General features: G+C 42.3%; 1 protein-coding gene across 4 annotated transcripts; it reads left to right on the top strand.

Annotated features, from left to right (window-relative positions):
* The first annotated feature begins 7,368 nt into the window (after positions 1-7,368).
* On the top strand, positions 7,369-26,250 carry fam120b (family with sequence similarity 120 member B). Of its 4 annotated transcripts, none has more exons than XM_061068813.1 (15): positions 7,369-7,417; positions 7,728-7,857; positions 8,360-8,550; positions 8,810-8,943; positions 9,348-9,470; positions 9,753-9,944; positions 10,292-10,562; positions 10,680-10,857; positions 15,007-15,108; positions 15,394-15,566; positions 17,770-17,862; positions 21,342-21,548; positions 21,740-21,893; positions 24,969-25,257; positions 25,338-26,250. In XM_061068813.1, the coding sequence occupies exons 2-15, from the start codon at positions 7,734-7,736 to the stop codon at positions 25,366-25,368; spliced, it is 2,262 nt and encodes a 753-aa protein (XP_060924796.1). In that variant the 5' UTR covers positions 7,369-7,417; positions 7,728-7,733; the 3' UTR covers positions 25,369-26,250. The 4 variants fall into 4 exon arrangements, with proteins under 4 accessions (XP_060924796.1, XP_060924794.1, XP_060924793.1 ...); XM_061068811.1 differs by having other exon boundaries at positions 7,371-7,608; XM_061068810.1 differs by having other exon boundaries at positions 7,371-7,643.
* Positions 26,251-26,571: the final 321 nt, after the last annotated feature.

Below are 26,571 nucleotides of genomic sequence, written 5' to 3'. Positions count from 1 at the left end.
AAAACAATTCAAGCCACGCACACATGAGTGGCTCCACGGCAGCACGCCTTCTTCTTCTTCTTCCTCTTCCTCACTTCACCGCATGCCTGTGTGTTTCCCCCCCTACTTGCTTAGCTTCTTCTTTTCGGTACAGGCAGTAAAGAGAGACTTGGTAGCGTGTCACTCGCGTGGCTGTCATTAAGAGACTTTGTGAGGAGACGGAGGGGGGAGGGGGAGGGGGGGGCAGGATTGAGGGGCAGGAGGAGGGGGGGGGCATGGAGGGAGTAAAGTTTTTTTTTCTTTGTGCTTTCAGCTGTATGGTAATTGGGCCGGCAGCACCTGCTCTCCCACAATAACACATCACCACCAGAGTGAGAGAGAGAGAGAGAGAGAGAGAGAGAGAGAGAGAGAGAGAGAGAGAGAGAGAGAGAGAGAGAGAGAGAGAGAGAGAGAGAGAGAGCGAGAGAGAGAGAGCATAAACAATCATCTTACAATATGTTTAACAGTAAATTATCCCCTTTTCCTGAACGTGAGTTACAAGACTACACACCCTGTGTTTTATGTGACATAACACTGACTGTGTTATTAACATGTGGGTGTGTGAGCAGAAATCTATCTATCTATCTATCTATCTATCTATCTATCTATCTATCTATCTATCTATCTATCTATCTATCTATCTATCTATCTATCTATCTATCTATCTATCTATCTATCTATCTATCTATCTATCTATCTATCCATCCATCCATCCATCCATCTATCACAATAACGAAATGGGCGGAGATGCTGATTGGGTTTCCCTGTCACACTTGTCCTTCAGCTCATTCTGCACAACACAGATCCAGAGCTGGGCCTCCATCTCACTGACTGCTCTATTAAAGTGTTGGAGCAGGTAGTGACGCCCTGTATGAGGAGCAAGTTGTACAGAGCACTATGTTTACACACACAAACACATGATGAACGCAAGGTCAGCCCGCTCCATCCTCTGTGTTTTGATCTGCTGCTGTCCCCGTTCATTAGGAGCTTCATGTCAACACATACAGTGCTGAAGTCTTGTCCTGGTGTCGTAGAGGAGCTGGTGGTGTGTTATCACTGCATACGTGTGATGACCCGGCGTGGCTCTAATTCCCTCTGGGTCAGTGTACAGATGAATGAGAGGCCTGTGTATAATGTGTCCATGATATGCTCTTTTTCACTCCTCCATGCTGATTGAAGGGCCTTTAACCTTAAGCGCTAACACTATTATCTTTGCCTGCCACCGTCTTCCCCGTATACCCGTATGTGTGTTTAGCTATAGGACGCTGCTCATTTCATTTAACCAGTTGATTTCAGCCCCCTCCTCAATGGCCTACAATGCTGATATGTGGCGTGGCGTAAAATCCCCCGGCTAAAGCCTTTTATTTACACTCATCCCGACTTTCAGAGGTCCACGGTGCTCTTTCTCTCCCTCCCTGTATTAAGCCAATATATACCATCAGTCATTCATCACCATGACGTGGCACACATTTTCCGATTAGGCCGGCAAACCATGACTGAAAGGCATGGTGAGATGGAAAGTGACCCCCCCCCCCTCTGGTTTACCAACAGCAAGATGACATTTTCCCCTAAAACACAATTTATGCCAGGAGACTTTCTAATGGTGTTTTAAGGAAACTGCAGGAACTCCTCCCCTCTGGTGTGTGTGTGTGTGTGTGTGTGTGTGTGTGTGTGTGTGTGTGAGTCCACGTGCATGTGGATGCTAGGTGTTTGTGTGCCTGTGTTTGCGTGTGTGTGTGCGTGTGTGTGTTCTTGTGTGTGTGTGTGTGTGTGTGTGTGTGTGTGTGTGCACGTGCGGTTGGAAGTGTGTAAGTATTTTTTTGGATGTGAGTAGATGTTTGTGTGTGTGTGTGTGTGTGTGTGTGTGTGTGTGTGTGTGTGTGTGTGTGTGTGTGTGAGTCCACGTGCATGTGGATGCGTGTAGGTGTTTGTGTGCCTGTGTTTGCGTGTGTGTGTGTGTGTGTGTGTGTGCACGTGCGGTTGGAAGTGTGTAAGTATTTTTGTGGATGTGAGTAGATGTTTGTTGGTGTGTGTGTGTGTGTGTGTGTGTGTGTGTGTGTGCGTGCGTATTTGCGTGAGGTTAAAAAATTGTCAAACTTAAAAGTGCTATTGTATTGACAATGCATATTCTTGTAACTACGTGTGTGTGCGCGTGTGTGTTTGTGTGCACATGCGTGTGTTGTGTGTGTTTTGTGTGTGCGTGTGCGAGGTTAAAAAATTGTTTAACTGGAGGTTGATTGTTTAACTGAAGTGCTTTTCTATTGTTTATGTGTACGTGTCACAACGTGTGTGCGCGTGTGTGGGTCCGTGTGTGTGTGTGTGTGTGTGTGTGTGTGTGTGTGTGTGTGTGTGTGTGACCAGGAGCTCTGTGACACGCAGGGGGACAACAAAGGAAGAGGTCTCGCGCCCCGCCGCCCATTCATCCCTTTCTCTCGCGCAGTAATTCCCATTGATTCTTATTGAAGGCCGAGTCGCGAGCCCCTCGGGGGGGGGAGTGGGGGGGGGGAGCCGTGTGATTTGTGAAGGGTCGCGAGGACAGGACACGCCCCTCCTCGAGCCCGGCCATCTGCTCACCAAACACCACAACACCAACCAACCACCCTCACCTCCATCCCTCTATAGAGTCTCTCCGTCCCTTATCTTCTTCCTCTCTGCCAGCCTCTTCCTCCGTTCTCTCTCTCGTCCTCCCATCCCTCATTTCATTTCTCTCTCTCCTTCCTCTCATTTACAGGCCACATGCCTCTGTGAGTGAAGCTATGCTGTGGGTCCCTGGGCCAGAGCACAGTGGAGGCATGCAATGGGTATGCTGTGGCCATATGGCCTGTGTGTGTTTGTGTGTGCGTGTGTGCCAAGAAATGGATGGATGGCCGTCGTGGGAACCTCCACATCATCACCATCACACCGAACACACACACACACACACACACACACACACACACACACTTTTGCACATAGCATGGCAGGCTTTGGTCTGGTCAGATCTAGAAAGTTCACAGGGATGCCAGTTCCTTCAATTTGAGCAGGAACAAATGTCACAGCTGCTAAAACCACTGCAGACTGACATGTTTCATTTGTACACAGGCTAATCAAGTTCATAAAGCAGCAGAACGGAGACTCATTTTCAATTTGACAAATGCTTTAAATCACTGGGCTGCTGTTATTTCATTATTCTATGTATTGTATCCATCATGTATTTATGTCAGCATTACTGAAGAAACACCTGAAATGGATTTGGCCGAGTCTCAGTCACGATTACATCAGAGCAAGTACTTTCACTATTGTGGTACTTTTGCTTTGACTTAAGTACATGTTTTGAGTACTTCCCTCATCTCCACACACAGACAGACAGACAGGGTATCTTTCTGTGCTGATGATAACGATAACAGCAGAGTCGAGCGGCCAGGTCGGCTGTTGGTGTGATGGATATGACTCCCCAGCAACAGCAACAGTTTGATGCCAGAAACCCGAGACCCTGCTGTCCCCTCCCCATCTGAGCCACAAAGACCTGAGGCTGCCTGTACCTACCATCCCAGTCAGGACTGTAGCAACTCATAACACCTGTTAGCCTCAGTGTGTGAATCAGACTTACACTATGATACATCTTTTTATTTAAGTGACTAAGTGCATTTAATCCATGTTTTCTATTTGGGGATTTCATATTTTGGATATTCTTTTTATGTTTTATCTCCAGTAGCTTCAGCCTTTCATAAAGACATTTTTATCCCTCTGGCGTCACACGTCCTGTACGTCTGCTTGTTCCACTGCTTCCCTCAGTGAAAAGCTGAAGCAGTGAAGTCAGTTCATCAACTAGTTCATTGATAGATTAATTCTAGGGATCACTTAAATCAATTGATTTTTCAAGCTACATTGCCAAGCACTGTTCTAGCATTTAAATCTGCATCTTTTGTGATATTAAACTGAATAGTGTTGCATTTCTTCTTGGTTTGATTTAGAAAAAAGCTATTTTAAGACATCACCTTGTGTCAACTTGTGTTACCTCCCAGAAACAGTGAAGTATAGACTTTCTGATTTTTACTTTGATATCAATTAAACCTTATGGAAAATGTCTACATGTTTTGTACATAATTTCCTTGATATTGAAAAAAATCCATTCTGAGGGTTTGAACGGCTCTGGGGCAAAGTTACAACAATAAATCTACTTTTGATGATGTGGCAGATTTGTGCTGACGACGACCCAGCTGTTTGATTTGGACTTAAGAAAAAAAAGCAAATAGGCAAGTAAGCAAACAAAACAATGCATTTTGAACAAATCACACACTCCCTGCTCCCCGAGCTCCCTGCCCCGTGGCCCCCTGGGGGTCCTTGGCCTTTGGTTTGAGAACCAGTGGCCTCCAGCAGCAGGATTAGCCAGACCAGCTGCCCAGAGAGACCCTGGGCCCTGGACGCTGACACCAGGCCTGACCCCAGGGTGGCTACTATCAGGGACACTGAAGGGATCTGGGCAGCCCATAGTGTGTATGTGTGTGTGTGTTGTTCATTCAGTTGGACAACTGTTGAGCCAGTACAGATCTGGGCAGCAGTGCTCTTTGTATGTGTGTGTGCGTGCTTGTATGGTCAATTCTTTCCGGGGGTTAACTGCTGATCCAGTACAAATGGGAGGTATTGGGGGGTAGGGCTGAGGGCAGTCGTGTGCTCCTGGAACATCTGCCTCTGTTTCTCCTGAGTCAAGCTTTGGTCAGGAGCAGGGAGGAGAGGGGGGCCACAGGGGAGGACTCAAAGAGGAGAAGGACGAGTCAGTGTTGGAGGAGGAGGAGGAAACTGAAAAGATCCAATGTGATTAGGCAACAGACCCAAACACTGACCGCTGCAGATGGGATGCAGGATTATGTAAGTCCTGTGTCAGGCCTGGTTATTGTGTTCACATATAGAGACTATATGAATGCACACTGTATACATGAATATGTGTGAACATCCAAGGGCTTTCAGGATGCAGAAACACTACGCTCGGTCCAGGTCAAGAGATCAAGCAAACATTGAGCTGAGTTTGATGATGTAGAACCAAAAAAATTAAGACAAACAAATGGCAATTCACTATAAATTCATATCAAGACAATTTCCATGACCAGGAGTTCCAAACCCATGGCATATAATAAAAAGTCCTATGGTGCTCATAGGTCCCATTTGTCCGAATGTCTTTCTTACTTTAATGGAGAGCTGGCATGATTGGACAAAGAGCTGATCGATACATTCATAATCTGCAACAATTTTGATAATCGGATACAACAGCTGTAAAATAAAGTTTGGAAATGGCAGAAATGTATGGTTCGCGAATTCTCTTTTATGAGAGTTACGTGTGGGTTTTGGATTGTTGATGAATTTAAACAAGATAAATTAACTCATCACCTCGAACTCTGGGAAGTCATGGCTGCCATTTTTCTCAGTTTGATGACATTATATAGACCATATGGTTATAAATAGAAAATATCAGCTTAATTTGTATATTTTAACCTTGGTTTTACTTCTTTAACTATTCTTATGTCATATATGTGATATTGGTCTGATTTTAATGTTTGATCTGATTTCATTATTTATTTGTGATTTCCTGGGTGTCTAGAGAGGCATTGTGAAAAAAAACTATATCATTATAATCCTTAATATTAGATAATTGAAGACTTAGCTAATTCATGTTGCATGAATATTAGAAACTTATCCCCGAAATCCTTCATAACCCTCTTTGTCCAACCATCGCCCTCCTTAGTGACCTCCCTGCACTTCATATATCAGACTAACCCATTTCTAATAGCATTAGATAAGAAGATAAACTCATTATGGTGACTGATTACTCAAAGACAACAAGCTACTGTTTCTTTTGAAGCTTAGACCCGGTTTCACGATCATAATCAGCAGCCTTAATAAAAACATGACTTTATGACACACGACATCCTCTGTACAATATAACAGTGTGTATATGTGTGTGTTTTGATAATAAGGCAGTTCAGGAGTAGAGCAGGGATTAATTCAACATCTGCACATGCCCACAGCCTTTTTTCCCAAAAGCCCCCTCAAGCTTACTAAGATTATTTTACATAATGTTAAACATATTAGCCATTGTAATTTGTGAGCCAAGTTGTGGGTCTATGCAAGTTTCATGGGTTTAGTGGTCATAACTTTTTGGTGCAATCCTTTGGTGCAGATTTACAACACAGCTCCTCCCTTCCTGAAGATCGGTTGAACGGGAGGGGTTAGAGTGTCTTCCCTGTCCATAGAGCATCTGGCTTAGGAACGACAGATGCTGACAGCTGGACTGACAGCCAGCATATGTCCCTTTTCTTTAGTCCTGCTCTGCTCAGACAATGGAACTGAGGGGACGGGGGTGCTTTGTGTTAAGAAGGTAGACCTAATAGCTTGTGACTCCCCATTCTCCAGGAGAGCTTGGAGAGCAATTAGCCCGTCTCTGATCCTAGCCTGAAGAGTTATAATGGGAAGACAGAGCCCACAAAAACCTCAACTGTCCATTCTCATTCATGACACGTTAGGATGTTTAGACTTATACTACAGCTGTGTCACCACTGGGAAGATCTAAATCAGGTGTCAAACTCTGTCTCAAGTATACATTTCATTTTTATACCTGCATAGTACATTGCATTTATTGGAATCACCAATGGTATAAAAGGAACTCAAGTACTGTACTTAACTCCAGGAAAATGTTTTGCCGATAATTTATACTCCACATAATTTCTACCTTATTACTTACAGACGCAGTTTCTAGCTACCTTTAAATGTAAGATAGTACATAACATACCAATTATAAGGTTATGAAATACTATATAGAACTCTCTTTTTATCAGACTGAGGCCTGAAGAGGTACAGTAAAGCCAAGTATCATAAAAAAGATAAAATTCGTTAGATTCCCCAACATTTATCTTGTGTCATTTAATGAGATTATCTTAATACAAAGTACCTGCAACTGCTCAGATATGGCAGTTTGCTACTTAGGCATGGATTTCTCAATAATATTAATAATGCATGATAATGTATCGTCACAGAAACCAGATACTCTAACTTAATTTACAAGGTGCTTTATTATTACATAATACAACTAATATGTAGCAATTAAGTTAAAGTACCTGGTTTCTGTATACAAGTTGTAACTGTGTTTTGAAATGTGAGTTTATTTGTACCATTATTGTTTAGCTATTAATATTATGACTGGCGAGCACCTCTGAAAAGCAGTATATATACTTGTATGACGTGATTTACACAGTATTTGGAGTTTTATTTAAGTTTCAGCAGTTTGTTTCACCCTGACTCCATGCGCTGAGCACGTGCGCTTTGTTTAGTAACGCGATGACGTCACGCGTACACAACAGGAAGCAATTTGCATTTAGACCAAAACACAACACGTTAGGTGCTGCTCGTGTGTGGAGAAGTATTAAAAGTGCGCATTTCCTATGTTTAAACGTAGTACCCGAGTGTAAAAGGAGTTTACAGGTTTTACTTATGACAAGTTGGCTCGGGAGGACAGGAGACGCTGCTGCTTCTGACTGGATGAGATTAGCTGTTGGGAGCTAAGCTAACTGTTAGCATCCAGCTCCATTCACTGAGCAGAGCCACTAGGCGAGGTGTAGGGTAAATACACTTAGAAGACGTGGGATTATTCTTGGGTGATATTCCTTCTTTTCTAAGTTACATCTCCAGTTCCCAGTGAAACCAGTCTGACTGTGTGTGCTGCGGTTTGCTGCGTGTAGGGATCGATGGGTGTGAAGGGTCTGCAGAGCTTCATGCAGCGCTGCTGTCCAGAAGCGTGTGTGCCTGTGAACCTCAGAGAGATGGCCTCACAACATGTTGCCAGAAGCACAGACACAGCCCACAGCACAGGTAGAGTGATGTGCAAGAACATGTCTTATTAAACTTCAAATACATTTTACAGTTTCCTTTACCTCACATGCTCAACGTCCCGTTACCGCACAAACTTAGCTGCAAGTCTGTTTTGTCAAGTTAACAGAGTATAAAGCCTCTAGGGCTCCAAAGGAACAATAGAATGGTGCTCAAAGAGAACTCACGTCCACCAAGGCCCTACAGTCCCCTGGAATTTAATCAAGCTGCACCATAGTTACCATTTCCCTACATCTGCCTGATTTTTCTCATCAAGATCCATGAATTTTCCCCTTTAAAATCTGTAAAATGTTTGAAAAACAACCTTATTCACAATGTTAAAGATAAGATCATTTTTGTGGAAATCTTTTTTTTTTTTGTGCAATCTTGCTTTCAAACAAACAAAGTTATCAACACACAAATGGACAGGAGTGAGGACCTATGGGGTTAGTGTGGACAGGCTGGCCTGCTCTCTGTGACACTCGTGTTTTCACTCTTCATCAAGGTCCCACACTTGTTGTGGATGGGATGGCTTGTCTCCGCAACTGGTACACGTGTGAGAACTGGGTGTGTGGGGGGCAGTGGAGGGAATACATGGATGTCCTGAAGAGCTGGGTGGAGGCGTTCAACTCCACCGGCATCAAACTGGTCTTCTTCTTTGATGGAGTGGTGGAAGGGCAAAAGAGACGAGAGTGGGTGAGGAAAAGATACTGTAATCTGGAGCTGCTTGAATATTATCTTTTAGAAGCTGTATTATAATCTTTAAATTGCACCTGCTGGAAGACTCTCAATCCACTAATGTCTTTAGTTACAGATTTAATGAACAGATAATGTAGACATTAGCATTGAACTTCTGTCATCTCATCAAATCAGACTTTGCTGAGCTTGGAGTTTACTCTGTTGCTCTTCTGAGTTCATGCAGTCTCTGTATTCAAAGATCCTCTCCTGTCTGTAGGTGAAGAGGAGACACAAAGTGAACGGGCAGATTTCAAAAATATTTCGTCACATCAAGGAACACGGAGAGCAGCCTGGGACACAGCTCTTCTGTCTGCCTTCTGGTCTGGCAACATTCACATCCCTTGCTCTCAGGTTAACATTTATAAACTAGAATGGCAGAAGAGTTCATATCTCCACCAAGGTCCAACACTTTTTTTTTCATCAACATCCATGAATTGTTCCCTGGGAAATCAGTGAAGATGTTGAAAAACCCTCAATGTAACAAAAAAAGTATTCTTCTCTGACCATATTTCCAACCAATGTTGTGGTAATCCGTCCAGTAGTTATTGTGTAATCCTGCAAACTAACAGACAAACAACCAACGTGGATGAAAACATAACCTCCTTGGTGGAGGTACAAAACAATTCTGCAGCCCTTTTTTGGGCTTTATACAGTGTATGTTGTGATAATAAAGCTGGTTATGTATATTGGAAAAACTTACTAATGTTCCTGCTGTTTATGGCAGAATTACTGTTATCTGTTTGTTTTTTTTCAAGGTCCTTGGGGCAGGAAGTGTTTTGCTCAGTGCAGGAGGCTGACTTTGAAATTGCCAGCTATGCTCGTCAGAATTGCTGCATGGGTATCCTGGGACAGGACTCAGATTTCATCATATACGACAGGTTTGTCAAAATGATCATGTATTTAATAAATTCCAGCTATTTGAACCATCAAAGATTCTTCCCATTTTACAATCACAGCTTGCACTTCACAAGTTAAATCTTTACCTAAAACATGAGCTGTTAGATACTTTGCTGTGGTTGAATTAAAAAAATGCAATTGCAGAATTTCTTGAATCGCACTAAAAAGCTGAGTGTCATAGAGTCTAGCACTTCATGTTATTGATAAGTCATTAAAATGTAAATAAACTGTATGATCTGAACATGTGGTTTGGATTTTTTAAGTGCCCCCTATTTGTCGGTGGAAAAGCTGCGTATAAACAGCCTCACCACCGTCCTGTACGACCGACAGAGGTTCTGCCGAGCCATCGGACTAGCTGTCACCCAGCTACCACTGCTGGCTTGTCTCCTTGGTAATGATGTGGTGTCAACGGAGCAGATGCAGCACATCAGGAACAACGCCATAGCAACATACAGGTGTCTCTTTACTTTGGTTTTTGCTCAAGAACAACATTTCCTCTACTACTGAAATTGTATTTTGTTTTTTATCCAAATCCAAACAAATACCAACTTCTTTTGCTGAATCTGTTTAGTAATAAAAAATATTCAGTTCAATTCAATTATTTTTCAAGCCGCTTTAGTCACATTTAGAAAACATTTAACTATTTCACCTTGTTGTATATTCAGTTTTCATAGAAAGAGCAATTTTCAGTTGTTAGACCAAAATGGACGAAAATCATCTTGTTAAGCAGTTGACAGTTCGGCAACTTAGTTGAACTTTAGATGAGGGCATTAAATGACAGCTTTGCCTCATTGTTTCCCAGGAAATACAATCCTGCACCAGACCATGGTGCTCCACAGGTGGAAACGGTCCTAGCTGTATCCCAATATGTGAGCTCTTTGTGGGGCGGAGAGGAGGAAGAGACTGGGCACATCCTTCAATGCATGAATCTGTCAGCTCCTCACAGAGAGCTACTGAAGAGAGGGACCTGCTCCTACTTACTACCTGGACAGGAAGCCCTGCATCGAGGTGACATCTCTTCACGTCCCTCCGCCTGTGTCATGGAGAAATATGTTAGTCCAGAAACATTAAAAGTATGTAATGTTTCATTTACTGTACATTTTCAGTATATATCTTGTCGAAGTCATATTAGGTCTGACCATGCTAAATGCCAGATTGTCTGTATAATGTTACTATGTGGTTTTCCCCAGGCATGCAGAGAGAAGCATGTAGCAACAGAGGGTTTTATGGTTTACCCTGTTCTGTGTGAGGGGGTCGTCGAATGTAGCAACACTTTGGAGGATGAAGAGGACGCTGAGCTGTTGCCCCAGGCCCTCGTCTTCAAACCCTGCAGACAGCGCATCTATGGACTGCTGCTTGGTCATGATGGTAGGACAGTAAACTTACTGGAGTGGTCACAATTATGTGTATGTGTATACATATAAGATTATCAACACACTGATATCGATGCACCCTGGCAACATCATACACACATTTTCGTGCACCTCTGATTTTTCTAACTATCCCTGGTTATTTCGGAGAGCCTTGGGACAGCCCTTGGCTGTGATTAGTCCACTAACGACAGCATTTCGGAACGACATCCTTTTTGGAACACAAACTTCCTGCTTCATTCCCTGCATCACAACAAACCCAAACACAACTACGATTAATGTGACAAGTGTGTTAAGCCAGCAGAGTTATCCGGCTGACGGTGGCTGGTTAGAGCACTGACGGCATGTGTGTACGGTCACATAAGGTAATAACGAACTTTCGTAACGGCGCTAGCGGGCTAGCCACCATGCTAACTGCGGTGGTAACAGCGCAAAAACCCGCTGTCACGACTTAATTCCACTTATCTATCATGACACTGTTTCTCAAACACCGTCAGATTAGAAGCAAACACTGGGTAGTTGTTAGTATTGGGAGACTCTGCTGACGAGCTGTGAAAGCTGGGGGGAAGCTAGCTGCCTCCGTGTAGCTTCAAGCTGTGGGATTAGCAACGCAGTTCGGAAACAAGACCGGGGAACCGCTGCGCTAAGAAACGATAACATCAGCATTTTGACCCGCTGGGTGTCACTTTATTTAGTTCTGTTAGTTGCCATCGTTCACTGTGTGTGAGGGAAGCCGGTAGCAGGAAAATAAACACACGTGGACTTATCAAACATAGAGGTAGGCTTCTCTGAGCTCGTCTTCCGTTGTGCCACCTACTGTTTGGCGGGGAATTGTCTTCAGCACGTAAAGTTGTCGGAGAAGCAAAAATCAAAAAGAGTCCGTGGGAACCATGCGTTCCTCCGCGCACCACACACACTGGAGAAGCATAATGGAGCCTTAACACTTAAGGCTCCATTATGTTTCTACGTATCCGGTTCGCGGAGAGGGACGCACGGATACCAGAGAGTCTTTTTGATTTTTGCTTCTCCGACGACTGTACGTTTGAAAACAATTCACCGCCAAACCCATAGGTGGCGCAAAGGAAGACGAACTCAGAGAAGCCTACCCCATTTCTGGGAAGAAGAAGTCCACGTGTGTTTATTTAATTACTCCCCACTTCCCTCACACACAGTGTAGGCTACGATGGCAACTAAATAAAATAAAGTGACACCCAGCGGGTCAAAATGCTGATGTAATCGTTTCTTAGCGCAGCGGTTCCCCGGTCTTGTTTCCGAACTGTGTTGTTAGCTAGCTAGCTTCCCCCCCAGCTTCCACACACAGTAAGCAGGGACTCCCGACAATAACTACTACCCAGTGTTTGCCTCTAAACTGACGATATTGTAGAAACAGTGTCATGATAGCAGTGCAGTGTTAATTTTGGCAGCTATTTTTGATTTAGTCTTAGTCTTTAGACGAAAAATGCATATTAGTTTTAGTCACATTTAGTCATTTTTATCCTTCTTAAGGCCGGCGCATGCTTCTGCGTCGTCAGGGGCCCGCAGGCACGCAGCTGTAACGCAGGACTCGTTCTCATTCATGGTTCTCCAACCGTTGCGCGTGTTGCCATGCAATTCCCCGCCAGAACACTAGGCGCAGTAATGTTTTTTGTCGAAGTCGGCTCTTCTTCGTGTGTTGCACGAAGAAGAGCGATTTATTTACATCGCCACGGCGGCTCCTCAGAGCCTTTTTCTGGCGGAAAAATCCGCCGGTTAGTGACGGGTTATACTAGTGGACATAGTGTCGGATCTCTTCTGCCAAGTGCTCTTCTATCTGGTCCATATTCGTTCTTCTAAATCCTCCGTGGTTTCCGGGCATGAACCGGAAATGCGACTCCGGAAATGATGTAGTTAGCAGACCAATCACAGCCCTCGCGGCCGGGTGACGCTTGCGGGGCTTTGCCGTCTAGTTAGAAAAATTGGCCGACGCACGTAAGGACGTAGGAAGGGCCGTGAGGGGCCCGGAAGGGCTCCTGCGTCTCCGTTCCCGTGAAAACGCAGAAGCATGCGTCGGCCTTTAGTTTTGGTCTAGTTTTAGTCGACGAAAACTAATTACATTTTAGTCTAGTTTTAGTCACATTTAATAGCCACATTAAACTCCTTATCTTCCCTTCTCAGGTCTAGGGACCCCCTGTGTTGTGTCTACAACTGCATACTAGTCTAGCTTTCAGTACTTTGGTTGTCCATTAGATATCCCTCCTATAGGTCTATAGCAGGGGTCGGCAAACTTTACTATCAAAAGAGCCATTTTGCCCCCTCTCCAAATAAAATTTGTCTGGAGCAGCAAAACATATTTGATAACAAAGCTGATAAAATTTTATATAAAGTTATACTATACTAATCTGTAGATTATTGCATTTATGAAATTATAGAACAACAGTAAAGCAAACTGTTGACATTTTATTTATTTTTACCTGTTACAACAAAGGGAAACACCAAATGCTTATGAAGGGAAGAAGAAAATACACAGGCAAGTGTAGGTCTACTTGGAAATAAATTAAACGCAGAACTATGTAGGGTTATTTGAGTCATCCCCATATTTGTGGGAAATGTATGAAATAAGAAGTACCCTATTTTGAAATAAATAAAAACATATAGCTGCAGCCTATATATTTTAGTTGGCGAAATGTGAAAACAAAAAGTGAAAGCAGATCAGACCGGAGGAAGACACAGAAACTGAAGCTCAGTAGAAACCAACTGCAGCTTCTGCTCTGATCAAGAAGCGCAGCTGAGACCAGAGAAACTCTGTGTTTTCACTGTTTCCATAGTTAAGAAGCAGCCGGTGGGTCTGTGACCGGCCTGCTTCACGTGAACGAGCTCTTATCTCACTGTGTCTCTCTGAGCAAGTGCGCGGGGCGGGGGGCGGAGCCGCAGGACCGGAGCGCTATCAGGGAGCACACACACACGCAGACACACAAACTCGCCGCTCCGGGTACTTCATGACGGCCTGATACGATTATGTTTTTAAAAATTATTGTGACTTAGTCAACCGCCAACATTTTCTTTTTGTCTCGTCTCGTTAACGAAAATTAAAATAGATTTCTTCATAGTTTTTATTTCCAAAGATCCGTTTTCGTTACGTCTTCGTCTCGTCCTAGTCATGGGAAAAGGGGCATTAACCAATATTTTTCGTTATCGTCAACGAAATTAACACTGTAGCAGTGGAATTAAAGTCGTGACAGCGGGTTTTTGCACTGTTACCACCGCAGTTAGCATGGTGGCTAGCCCGCTAGCGCCGTTTTGAAAGCTCGTTATAACCGTATGTGACTGTGCACAGATGCCGTCAGTGCTCTAACGAGCCACCGTCAGCCGGACAACTCAGCTGGCTTAACACACACGTCACATTAATCGTAGAATCGTAGTTGTGTTTGTGTTTATTGTGAAGCAGGAAGTTTGAGGTCCGGAAATGTGAAATCTGGACCTCGTACGGAAATGATGTCGTTAGCGGACCAATCACAGCCAAGGGCTGTCCGTAGGCTATCCGAAATATCCACGGATAGTTAGAAAAATCAGAGGTGCACGAAAAGCTCTCAGAGGCGCTCGGAGAGGGCGTTCCACGGCGGAGAGGGCGGTCCTATCTGTCCGTGTCCGAAAAAACAGAGTAGCAAAAATCGGCCTTAACACATGCAGTCTGGGACACATGCGTCCACATTATTTTCACTATGTGAATGCAAATGCACCCTGGCCCATGTGAAGGATGCCTACTCAGCTAATCTGCTACAGTTTTACAATGAATCTGATGTATTTTTACAGTGATCACAATATCAACACTAATCAACACATAACGATTTCAAACTATTTTTTTTTCAAATTGGTAAAGTCTTACTTCATAGAAGTTCTATGCACAGCATGAATTTATTCAGCCCCTCCTGGAAAAAGTCAGACACGTGTGAACTGGATAGAAACATCATCATTTGGTCTTCATGAACACTAATGACCAATGTCATTATTTGCATATAGAGCAGGAAAGTGAGATCCGATCCCAGGTGCTAACAGGAGACTCATTCAGGACACACTTTAATAACAGGTGTGAACAGGGCAATAGACACAACATACTAGAAACACAGGCTTAGCTGTGGAGCCTTGACTTTGTCTTTTTGTGTGTTTTCAGGCAGCACTGTTGACACTCCAGCGATCAGGGAATGGTTTGTCTTCCCCGGAAACCCACTGAAGGAACCTGACATGGTCCACCCTGTCCCAGTCAGCCTCCCGGGTGCTGCACCTGCTAGTTTCTTAATATCTATCTCTCTGTATTCCTGAACTCAATTTAGGACTGAACATTAGTCAAGTTGAGTTTTGTTCTCAACGGGAGGATGTTGCACTTTAATACACAATGCTGAAGATAGCATGCAACAAAAGGATTTTCTGGGAATAACGTTTCCATCTGTTGTCAGTTTTACTCTGCTTCTTGTTGGCTAATACCCTGACATCAACCTTAAGTATATGTTAAATAATTATATATATATTATTTATAAATACACTTTATCTACATTTGTAGGTGGTCTTCCCAGGTTGGACTTGTTGTGGTTCGGCACTGGTTCTGATGTCACTTCCATTCGTCTGATGTCCTTTCTTACGATACTTGACTGCCAGGACTTCACTGAGTTGTACGGCACCATTGAAGTCTCTCTCCTGGCTGTGCTCTGTCTGGTCACATACATAGTCCTGCAGGTACTGTCAGCTCTTTATTTAGCACCAGATACTTTTAGGAGAGTGATGACAACACAACCATAGGAAAAATAAGAAATACCTCATAATCCACTTAATGTTGAAAGCAAAAGTCAAATTAACTAAAGTGGAAATACTTTGTCTAACGACATATAATCCTCCAGCTGAGGGAAACTAAACTTTGAAAGATAGATTTGTACCTTATAAACTCTCGTGATTTAATTATTTGACTGGATCACTGGCATATTTCATGATTCAGCTTCTATTACATGTTTAGAAACAATTACAAATTGAAGATGTTATTCATGTTTATTTACTTCTAATTGGAAGTAAGTGATTTTATTCCACTTCTCTTCTCTTAAATCATGTTGGGTGTTTGCAAAAAGACATGAAAACATCACTAACATCAAATGATGATTTGTCTCTTTAGGTTTTCAGTGGCAGGGCTGCATGTTTTGCTTCGCCTTCAATGAACAAGTTAAGCTGTTCAATTAAATAGTTTTGTACTCAGTCTGATTTAGGCGTTTCCACTGAGATAATATTAGTATATGTGTTATACAGCTACACCTGGTGATTTATGTAAACAGAGAACAAAAAGAGCAAACGTATTTGGTGACAATTAAAACAGACATGTCAGCTTTTGAATTGGGATTTACATCTATAACACATACAACAATTATTGTGCTCTTAATTCTAGTTGTGATGTGAAGTTAAACATGACCTGTTGACGTCTGTGTTGTGTTGTTTTGGTCATGGCTTGGTGCGAGCCATTATCACCCACTGAGTGCCCAGTTTAGCCACAGACACAGGTCTTTGTAAGTTAAGCTCTTGTGTCAACAAGAGGTCTGATAACCACTCAAGGGCTTTGAATATTTAAAGAGAAGCTTAATTTGCCTGAGATCTTATTTTGTTTGTAAAATTTAAAGTATAAACTTATGTGCTCTTTGTAATCCTGTTGAAAGAGAAATGTGAAAAGAAGCAGAGATTTTAGTTTTCTGTTGGTACATTTTACATTGACGTCAGCGGATGGAGCAGAGATCAGTGCAGTAGATTACCTGGATGAAGGAGCTTGCGTCATTTTGAAGATGATAAACTAAAATTAATGTAGATTCATTTATCTGGGCTGTAAAAAATTAATTTAAAACAGATTGTAATTTGCACCTTAGAGAGAAAAGGGTGCTGTTTACAAATATCACTTTCAAAAATGTGCATGTGGACGAAATCTGTAAAATGTTCGCTTCCACTGTTCTATCAAATCTGATAAGTTTATTAAAGAGTCATACAAATTTTGCTCAACAAGAGAAACTGTGCTATTTATCTCCAAAGCATAAATGAAAAAGAGAAGATTCAGATGCAAACATATGATCAGTACCTTTTTAACAAACTAACTAATTAGGCCTTGCTAAAAGTGTGGGCTTTCTACAATTGCTGATAAATTGTGCCCTTCATAATTTTACTAATAGCCGTTCTGTCATGCAGAGTTGAACACTTAAAAGCTACTTTTACACAACCTGTTCATGTTCTGCTTTTGAGGAAAAGGCAGAGCCAACATCACACATAGGGGCAGCAATATGTCCACATGTTTGGCTCACTGTAAAGCTAAAATGGCAATATTATGAGATCTCGGTTTCAAAGGGCCTGAAGATGTAAAGATTAAGTCAGAGCGACAGACACTTGGATCCAGTCATTTAAATGGATATGAGACCAACAAACAGGCAGAGAAGCAGCTTGTTACATGGACCGTTAGACGAGTAGACGATCAAAGATGAGGCAGACAAGAGTAGCTGTTGTTGTCTGATTCCTGCTGCATTCACATTCCCTCATCACTCTTCTGTTTAGATAGCTTCAGGGTTTGTTTGTTTTGAACACACAACTGGGCAGCCATGTTTCTGTATTCAGCATTGTTTCTTTTGCTTGAGTTGTCGCATAGAGAGCAGACAAAACAAACTGACCCATGCAGAACACACACTGGAATGTGATTGAATTGGCAGACCATATATTTCCCTGTGTGTGTGTGTGTGTGTGTGTGTGTGTGTGTGTGTGTGTGTGTGTGTTTGTTTGTTTGTTTGTTTGTGTGTGTGTGTGTGTGTGTGTGTGTGTGTGTGTGTGTGTGTGTGTGTGTGTGTGTGTGTGTGTGTGTGTGTGTGTGTGTGTGTGTGTGTGTGTGTGTGTGTGTGTGTGTGTGTGTGTGTGTGTGTTTTATCAGGTACCGGCTGTGTCTCAAGAGGACGTTGATGCTTACCTGAGTCAGGGCGTCTGTCTGAGCATGAAATCTTCACAGGAGCTTCAATACATCAAGGTCAGTTAGAAGCAAAAATACACAGATATTGTATGAGGTTCTGTTTAGTTTTTTTTATTCTTTTGTCACTTTCAATAAAAATGTGGTTTAGAATAAACTTAAATTTTAAGACTTTCGCTTAAATTGTACGTTTTAATTGAACCGAACGTGTCAATGTTCTCCGCAGTTCACAGGAAAACTAAGTTGTCTTGTGGCAATCACAGGTCAGAATATGTTTCCAGGTTTAGAAAGTGAAGAAAAAAAACAGACGGAACTACATATAAACAGTTTTTTGAGAGTCTCCACCTTCTTACAACTTCTAAATAAAACTCAGAGGTTTTCCAAGTGTTTTTATGTTGTGAGTACTTTTTATATTGCCAGTGTTAAAAGCCATTCAAAGTGTTTAATTACAGATTAGGTTGAAATATTAGCCTGACGTTGTCATACTCATGATTCTAGTCAGAATATGAGTCTGAGACCGCTCCATTGGGCTGTGATAATGGGGCGTGTTTCAACCGTACCAGGGAAAAAAATGCAGCTTCGCTCAATTGGATAGACCTACAACCAATCAGAGCAACGTAGAATGTGACGTATGAATCCCGTAGGAAGGACGGCGGAAACATCTTTTCGAACTACAAATGCCTTGATCGCGTTTCTCTGTTCCTCTTTCAAAATGAATGTGCTGTCGATGTCTCCTAAAACAGACTCAATGGCAGCATCTAAACATCTCAGCTCTCAAGCGGCAGGCATGTTTGTGGAAAACAAAGTCAACCCAAGTGCTCTTTGATGACGTAGTTGAATACGTACCTGTTGATCATCTGTCCATCCTCATATAAAGCCCGCCCTAACAATTTGATTGGTCCGAACAGCTTCTGTTCGGAGATAATTTCTCGCCAACGGAGCGACTCCAGACCGAACTTCCCCACCAAAAAATGGTGTGGGCAGGGCTAAGTTCGTCTGGCACCATGGCTAATGTAATATGAGAATATCACTGAAACAGCAAACAGTTAAGGATCAAACAATAAGAAGTTCTGCCAAATAGGACTGTCATGTAGTATGATTATTTTCATATAATGTCATGGTTAATAACTGATTAATTTCCTCCCAATCGACAAATTGTTGCACCTCTTGAGACAATCAGCCTTTTATTCTGATAGATAAAACTTCCGTATGATCACCTTTTACACCACAGGTGGTTCATTGATAACTGATGCTGTGTCTGCTGACATCGGAAGAACATTGAGGCAAGATACTGAAACTTTTCCATTTCCAGTTTCTGAAATGTGGGAATGTTTCTTGTAACTTTTGAAGAGCCTTTTCTCAATCTTCAACTGAATGATTAAATAATAATTTTTAGGTTAATTCATAATAATAATAATCATGAGTTGTATATAAGTGAGCTGGGTTGATGTGACTAACCCTAGAATCCGAATCCGCTGTGCTCCACCATTCTCCGAAAAAACAGCCATGCTGTTCACGGCCTTGTTGTAGACCATTTATATTTACTGCTTAATTACCATACTTATGTCTAGTAATTTGTATTTTTGCTGCTTGTCTGTTTTTTACACAATAATTAGGGTTGGGCGTTGATTTGAATATGTTGTCTGGAAGTGGTTCAGAGCTACAGGAGGGGGGGCTAACTGAGAGACAGCTGTATGGATCAACTACACACACACAACATGCACACATATACACTGTGATGTGGAAAAAGGTGAAAATCATCCTCTTTTTCATAACAGCAAAATGATACAAACAATAATAATGATAATAAAAAAATTAAATTGTTTAATCAAATGATAATTTATTAGAAAGAGGAATGTGTGTTTAACTGAAAATAACAATCCCACCATTTGCGGGTGTTTTGGGGAAAAGGGTTAGTTGGTCGATTTTTCGTTCCTTCCCATGGGGCTTTGATTGTGTGTGTGTGTTTAAGTGTGTGTGTCACAGATAGACTGTGCTGGCGACAGTTGCTGTTTGTCCTGGCTGACGTTCACCACATGGAGCTATTTACACACAAATTTGCACCGATGGACACACACACGCACTTGTGTTATGTTCTCATGTTCTTCTAGTTTTGACTTTCTCTTGTTCTGTCTCTCTTCATGTTGCTCTCTTTCTCTCTCTATTTCTCTCTCTCTCTCTCTCTCTCTCTCTCTCTCTCTCTCTCTCTCTCTCTCTCTCTCTCTCTCTCTCTCTCTCTCTCTCTCTCTCTCTCTCTCTCTCTCTCTCTCTCTCTCTCTCTCTCTCTCTCTCTCCCTCTCTCCCTCTCCCTCTCCCTATCCCTCTCCCTCTCCCTGTCCCCTGCGCTTCTTCAGGCTTTTATGTCTCTGTTTAGTTGTTCATTGTTTTCTGAAGGTGAAGCTCTGTTTGACTGGAAGCAGGTGGCAGGCGGGGCTGTGTGTGTGTGTGTGCGTGTGCATACAGGTAATCCTTGTTATCAGTGCTATGTACCAGAGGACAGGTGAGCGCAGAAAACACATGGAGAGCATCTGCCTGCTGTTATCATCGCTATCAGTCTCTCTGCCTCTCCATCATCCTTTCTTTCTTTATTGTCCCCCTCTGGTTTCTTCTTTCTTTTCGTTTCTCTTTCATTGGCTTTTATAAATCTGTAAACAACAAAACCCTGCGACTTAATCATATATGAAGCCACTGTAAAAAAATATAAAAACAATTGAATTACTTAAACATATATGGTACATAACAAGAGCATTAAGCATAATGTTAGAGTGCACAGTGTGTTTAAGGGATTTCATTAATGTAGTTTACTTTGAGTGAAACTATGCAGAGACATTTCAGTGTCAGAGTCACGTTAGATGCACAGATCCACAGATTGACACCTCACTGCAGTGGGCCATTGAACAGAGTGATGCAACATCAAAGTTGGTGGTCTAAGTCATATATAATTGTGTAATCTATGTGTCAGGATTGAACAGATAAGGTTGTGCAAATTGGGGTTGGAAACAGCAATTACTTGCACAGTTGTGAGGGAAATTCTAAGGACTTTGGTCTCGGTGGTGACTGAAGCATATTGAAGAAGCAGATGGTTCTTTACTGCAGGAGTGTGTGTGTGATGCTGCATGTTTGTGAAGGTGTGATTGATTCCCCTGCCACTGAAGTCACAGATAGTCGACTGAGGATAAAGAGTTTTCTGTCAAATGAAGATAGATATTTTGTAATCTTATTAATGGAAATTATTACAAGATTTATCAATCTCATGACTAAATGAAAGAGCACGGACCCTCAGGCGAGTGACCGGCTGTGTGGTCTGTTGATGTTCGGGGTCGAGGATCCGTCAAGTGATTTGTTAAACTTTGACCTGGAGGTATTTATTGCCCCATGTGGTGAAGTCAGTTGTGACCTGCTGGTGACTCAGAAAAGTCCCTGTTTCATTTGCAGATTCAAAGTACAAGTTTGGTGACAAAAGACTCACCAAACTATCCAGCAGTTTGATACAGATTCACTATCAACCACAAAAAAAAGAATTCTTTCTTTGCTTTCAGCTGCCTTTCCTCTCCAGTCGTGCGGTACAGCTGGGATCTCTCTATGTCCGAGGGCTGAGCAACCTGTTGGGGGCCAACTGTGCCAGCGGCTACCCGCTGCCCAACACTGCCCTGATGCCCTGGCACAGTTTTGATGGAAAGCTGTTCCAGTCAAAGTACCTGCTGGCACATAGTGGGACAGAGAAGACTGTGCTGCTGGACAGTGATGTGAGTGGAGATAGAAACACGGAAGGAGGTGGTATGGGTCAGGGGAGAATTCATCGAATTTTGGAGAATTATTTGGGGAACTGATATCTATGTGTGTGGAGTGGAGTTTATTTGACCAGCTTGATGTGTCTTTGTTTAAGCAGTATATGTATGTATATCTGACTAGTTGTGCTGTCTCCCTGTCTCTCCAGTCATCCTGTCTGTCCCTGTTTCTCCACCTGAGAGAGAAACTCATAGAAACCTGCAGGAAGCAAGGCAGAGTCCTGCAGGCCAGACCAAGACCCAACGCACTAGATCTAAGTCGTAAAGCCACTTCAGCACGGGGATACAGAGAGACACATGCAGGTGAGATGTCTGACTGACTAAATAACAAACCATATTTTGTACCACCTTCTAACTGCTTCTGACATATTTCTCTCAGTGCAAGAAGTGGATGTCTTTCTCTTGTGACCAGAGTTTGTTTCTCAGCTAAGACCTGACTTGTAGCCATATTTGTTATCATGCGGTGGCTGAACAAAGCCTACACCCAAACCACATGAGATATCAATGAAAAACACAATGTTAAAGAAATAAAAAAAAAAACAACTGTCTGCCCCCTATTTCAGAACTGCATTTTTTATTTGGTTCTTTAATTGGTCCCATACCACACCCTTCCACCAAGTTTCCTGGTAACGCGTCCAGTGCGTTCTGTTTAATCCTGCTAACTGACTAACAGAAAGACAAGCAAACAAACACAGATGAAAACACAACATCCTTGGTTGAGGTATTTAAAGATACCTGCTCATTTTCAAAATTCATCTTAATGACCGTAAACATGAACTCAATGCACTTTTTAAACGCTGAGATGGTTCTGTGTTTTAAAAGTGATGAAATACTATTTATACTTCACCTTCCTCACTCTGACTCAACATTCCCTCTGTGCTGTGTTCCTGTGGCATAATGCTGCCAGGACTCCTTTTTCAAAACTCTCCTTGATGTTGAGACCATGCTGTTAAAAGTGTTGTTGACCTGAATTAAGAATGTTATGGGGTTTCTCCTCTTTCACCCTAGTGGTTTAGGTTCATGCCATGTAACCACTATGTCCTCTGTCACATGTCATACCCTTCTCCCGCTCCCCATGTTTCCTCTCTGCTTGCTTACCTACCAAGAGACAAAATCCCAAAAGACATGTTCTCAAAGTCTTAATATGATATCTGTATTATAATTAATGCTCCAGTAGATTTTATGTTGTGATCTAGTCCATGTTTCTCCAAACTACACGCACATAAGGAGACTTCCACTGATCTGAGTTGCCAGAGCAAACTGGAACTCATATGAAGAACTGATGAAAATATTCCTGGAGCTAAACAGAGAGGCAACATTATAATCCGATAGTTGATCTGTGGTTGTAGTTCCCTGGTGTCCCTCACAGAACCACATTACCCAGAGGGCTGTGCTGTAACAAGCTCCATGTGTGCTGTGGCCTTAATGCATACCATGGCGTGCATTCGCTCACACACAAACGCTCACGTGCATGCTCGGGCCCGAGACTTGCTTTGTCAGTGCACTAGTAATAGTAGGTTTCTGTTTATAGGCTGGGAGATCTCTATTTTAAGACACACAACAAGACGTACTGATTACAGGCTTCTCTCTTCTGTCTCCCCCTCCCTCCGCTCCCCTTACACTCAGTTGTTCCCCTGTTTTCCTCCTCAGCCAGTATTCTCTCTTCTCCGTCTCTCTGGTTCTTTTTCTCTTTTATGGCTGTCCGTCTCTTTCTGGTTCACAGCTTTCTAACCTTTTCACCCTCTTGACATGTACTAGTTGGTTTTACAGAATGTGAACATCCTGTATAATGATTTTCACTGTAGTGTGCACACTTACAGTAAGTCATGCTCCCTGTCGGTTCAAGACAAGTCTGTAGCTTTACACTCTCCTTCCGACTCTGTCATCAATCTCAGAAGACCACTCAGTGGTAGCCTATGAAATCCGAACCAGTTGTTCCGACTAATAAACCTTTTTGCGACCATTTTTCTGTGCACCATGTCGATGGAGAGTCTCCGATTTGCGCCAACTGTCTGCTTTTGCACAAGTCTTGTGGGTCTCATGAGGATGTTTCTGGTTTTATAGATGGAAGGCTGCACTCTTTATACCTCAGTGTTTCATTTCTGCCAGACACAGACACCGATCATTACTACAGAACTGTGGGGATACGGAGTGTGTGTTTGAGAGAGAGAGACAGAGAGAGAGCGTGTGTGTGCGTGAGAGCAGTGGTGGCGCTATGTGGTATCTTTGAGGGCCTGGTTTGGTTTTTGTTTGGAATCAGGCCTGATGTTTAGTCTCCTCAGCAAATATCTCCTCTGCCCGCCTGCCCTCACAATTACACTCCAGCAGTGAATCCAGTGTAGCTGCTCTCTTGTGTCTTCTCAATTTATTTCAGTTCAAAATATACGAATAAAGTAAATAAAAACAACATCAGTTTCAGATTGAATCACAGTTTCGTTAGACCACACTTGCTCTGGCTGAGAGTAGTGATGTACTTCTAATCTGTCTTCCAATCTGTCCTCTGATAATGTTGATTTTCAATAAACACATTTAAATCTCCTCTGATGTAGAAATAGAGTGCTGCAAACAAATCTTTCATCTCGCCCTAATTTTATTTGAGAGATCTTTTGGTTTTACTCTAAATCTAAATCAGGGAAACTTTCTACAGACATAACAACCACTTAAACAGACGTTAAAACAGTTGTGATACTTGAGGTCTGTCTGACCCATTGTTCACCGATGTGCCTCATGCTTTCATGTGCTTATTTCCACACTTTCACACTCAGGCAGTAGATTGGTGGGAGGATGGCGGCCTGCTCAGTGCTTTGTAATTCGCTTAAAATCTGCCACGTCCGTCAAAGTTCCATCAGAGAAAAGTGAGGATGAAAGATAATGGTTGCATTAAACATTGAGCTTTGTTTTATTACGTTGATCATTTTTTTAATCCATGACATATCAAATGTTGAAGACTGTGATGATCTCAAAAACTCTCATAAAATGGAAAATCATAAAAAAAATCTGTTGTAGCTGTTCACAAGTGGATCAGTGAGCTTTTTATGTCTTTCTTTGAATACTTCAATTTGTGTTTGTCAAACTGGATTATTGTTCTTTCGCTCTCTGATTTTGGTGTTTTTTTGTTGGTGTTTTGTGGGAAGCCTTAAAATAATTGTTGACAGATTTGAAAGGCAGACTATGTGTGTGTTTGTCGCCTCTTTTCCTCCGAAATAGCCAAAAATTCACTTTAAAAGATTGGTTGATGTATTGTTTTGTAATGTAAATTTGTTAATGACTAAAAGAACTCTGAGAGCTGTTCCAACGAGACTGTGCTGTTCATGTTGTACATCATCTAAAGCAGATGGAAAGAATAGGTTCACTTTGGCTTTGATTCCTCATCTTAAGGTTGGACCTCAGGTGGTCGTGAGGGGTGGAGGACGACAGGAGAGGTGAGAGGGGAGCAGCGACATGAAGGTGGCTGGAGTCAGAGAGGAGAGGAAAGAAGAGACCAAAGTGAAAATGACAACAGAGAGAGACTGGGGGAGAGAGGAGGACACGGAGGAGGAGGCCAACATTTTCATCCTCATTCTTATCCTGACCATCACAGTGGAGCTCGCCACAACGTGAGCCATCCTCCTAGACAGTCCAGAGGAAGATCGTATCGCAGCAGAGGAAGATACCAACTGGCTCCCAGGTAAGACCAATATGACACTAAAATCATTTCTTCCACCTCTGTTCTCTAACGCCAGGTTTCCTCTTCTCCTCTGCTCTCAGATGGTCTCAGCCGCCTGCACCAGGAACATAACTCGACCCTGAACAGAGAGCAGAGGATTAGTGGAGAGGGTTTGAGGAGTTAAGAGGATGGGAAAGTCGGGATGAAAGCAGAGAAGGAATCAGATTTCTGTGAACAAACTGATTAGTGAATTAGCAGCCAGGAATGTTTGTCTAAAGGATGCATTAGGTAGATAGCTGGGTATTAAGAGGAGTCAGACTGAAGAGATTGGGAAAAGTTTATATCATTCGCCAGTTTAAATTGAGATTGTCTTTTTTGTTTTACTTTGAAGGGAAAAGAACATCACAAAGGAGAATTCGGCAAACAAACATAGAAATTCTTTGGAGTGAGAAGTGGATTAATGGTTAATCCTCAAGCCTGTTTTCACCTCTTATCTTTGACTATAAAAGGCCAAGGATCTTAAAAGCTATGTGTATCCAGCACCATAATCCTTTAAATAGTAATGGTTTGAAGAAGAAAAACGGGAGCTCTTGTATCGAATATCAGCTGAAACAGAACATTAGTACTAAATGTTGTACACCTCTATAATCTGTTTCCAGGAACCTTTTGGGAGTCCAAAACAAAAATTGTGGCAACTACAGTTTCTTTTTTTATTATTCACATAAGGATGTGGGCTGTTTATAAGAGAGACTAATAGATTTTAAACTGTTATGATTTAAATATCTTGATACTAAGCACTAGGGTCCAACCAATATATCAGTGACCCGATAATATCGAGTAATAAGCGTCAGTATTCCTTTGTTTGCCTGTATTTGTACACATTTTACAGAATAAACAATTAAGAAAAAGATATTCATAAATATCTATTTCCTCCATTTAATTTCTATTCTTTTTATGTATTTGTGTTTACTCTTTGTTCAGACATTCATAATAAAGTTTATGGCAAATATCCAATCCAACATCACATTTGAATCATTTCTGTGATGTGCAAGAAACTTTAATTATTCTCACGCTGACAGTATCGAGTGTGTGACAATCACATTGCTGTGGCGTCTGAGTGTGTCTTCCTGTTACACCATTAATGTCGTATACACCACCAGAGTAAAAGGGGGAAGAGTGTGAGAGTGAGAGCAATGAACGTGGTTGATTCTGATTGGGGTGAGTTGGTTGATGAACTCGTCTCTGGACTTACAGCACATTAACATGACCATGCTCGTGGGGGATTAATTGCCTTTTTTATTTGGATGATTTTCTAATTGTTTGGACAGACTGAAA

The sequence above is a fragment of the Limanda limanda genome, chromosome 3, assembly GCF_963576545.1.
Source record: "Limanda limanda chromosome 3, fLimLim1.1, whole genome shotgun sequence".
NCBI lineage: Eukaryota > Metazoa > Chordata > Actinopteri > Pleuronectiformes > Pleuronectidae > Limanda > Limanda limanda.
This window is presented reverse-complemented; position numbering and strand designations above follow the sequence as displayed.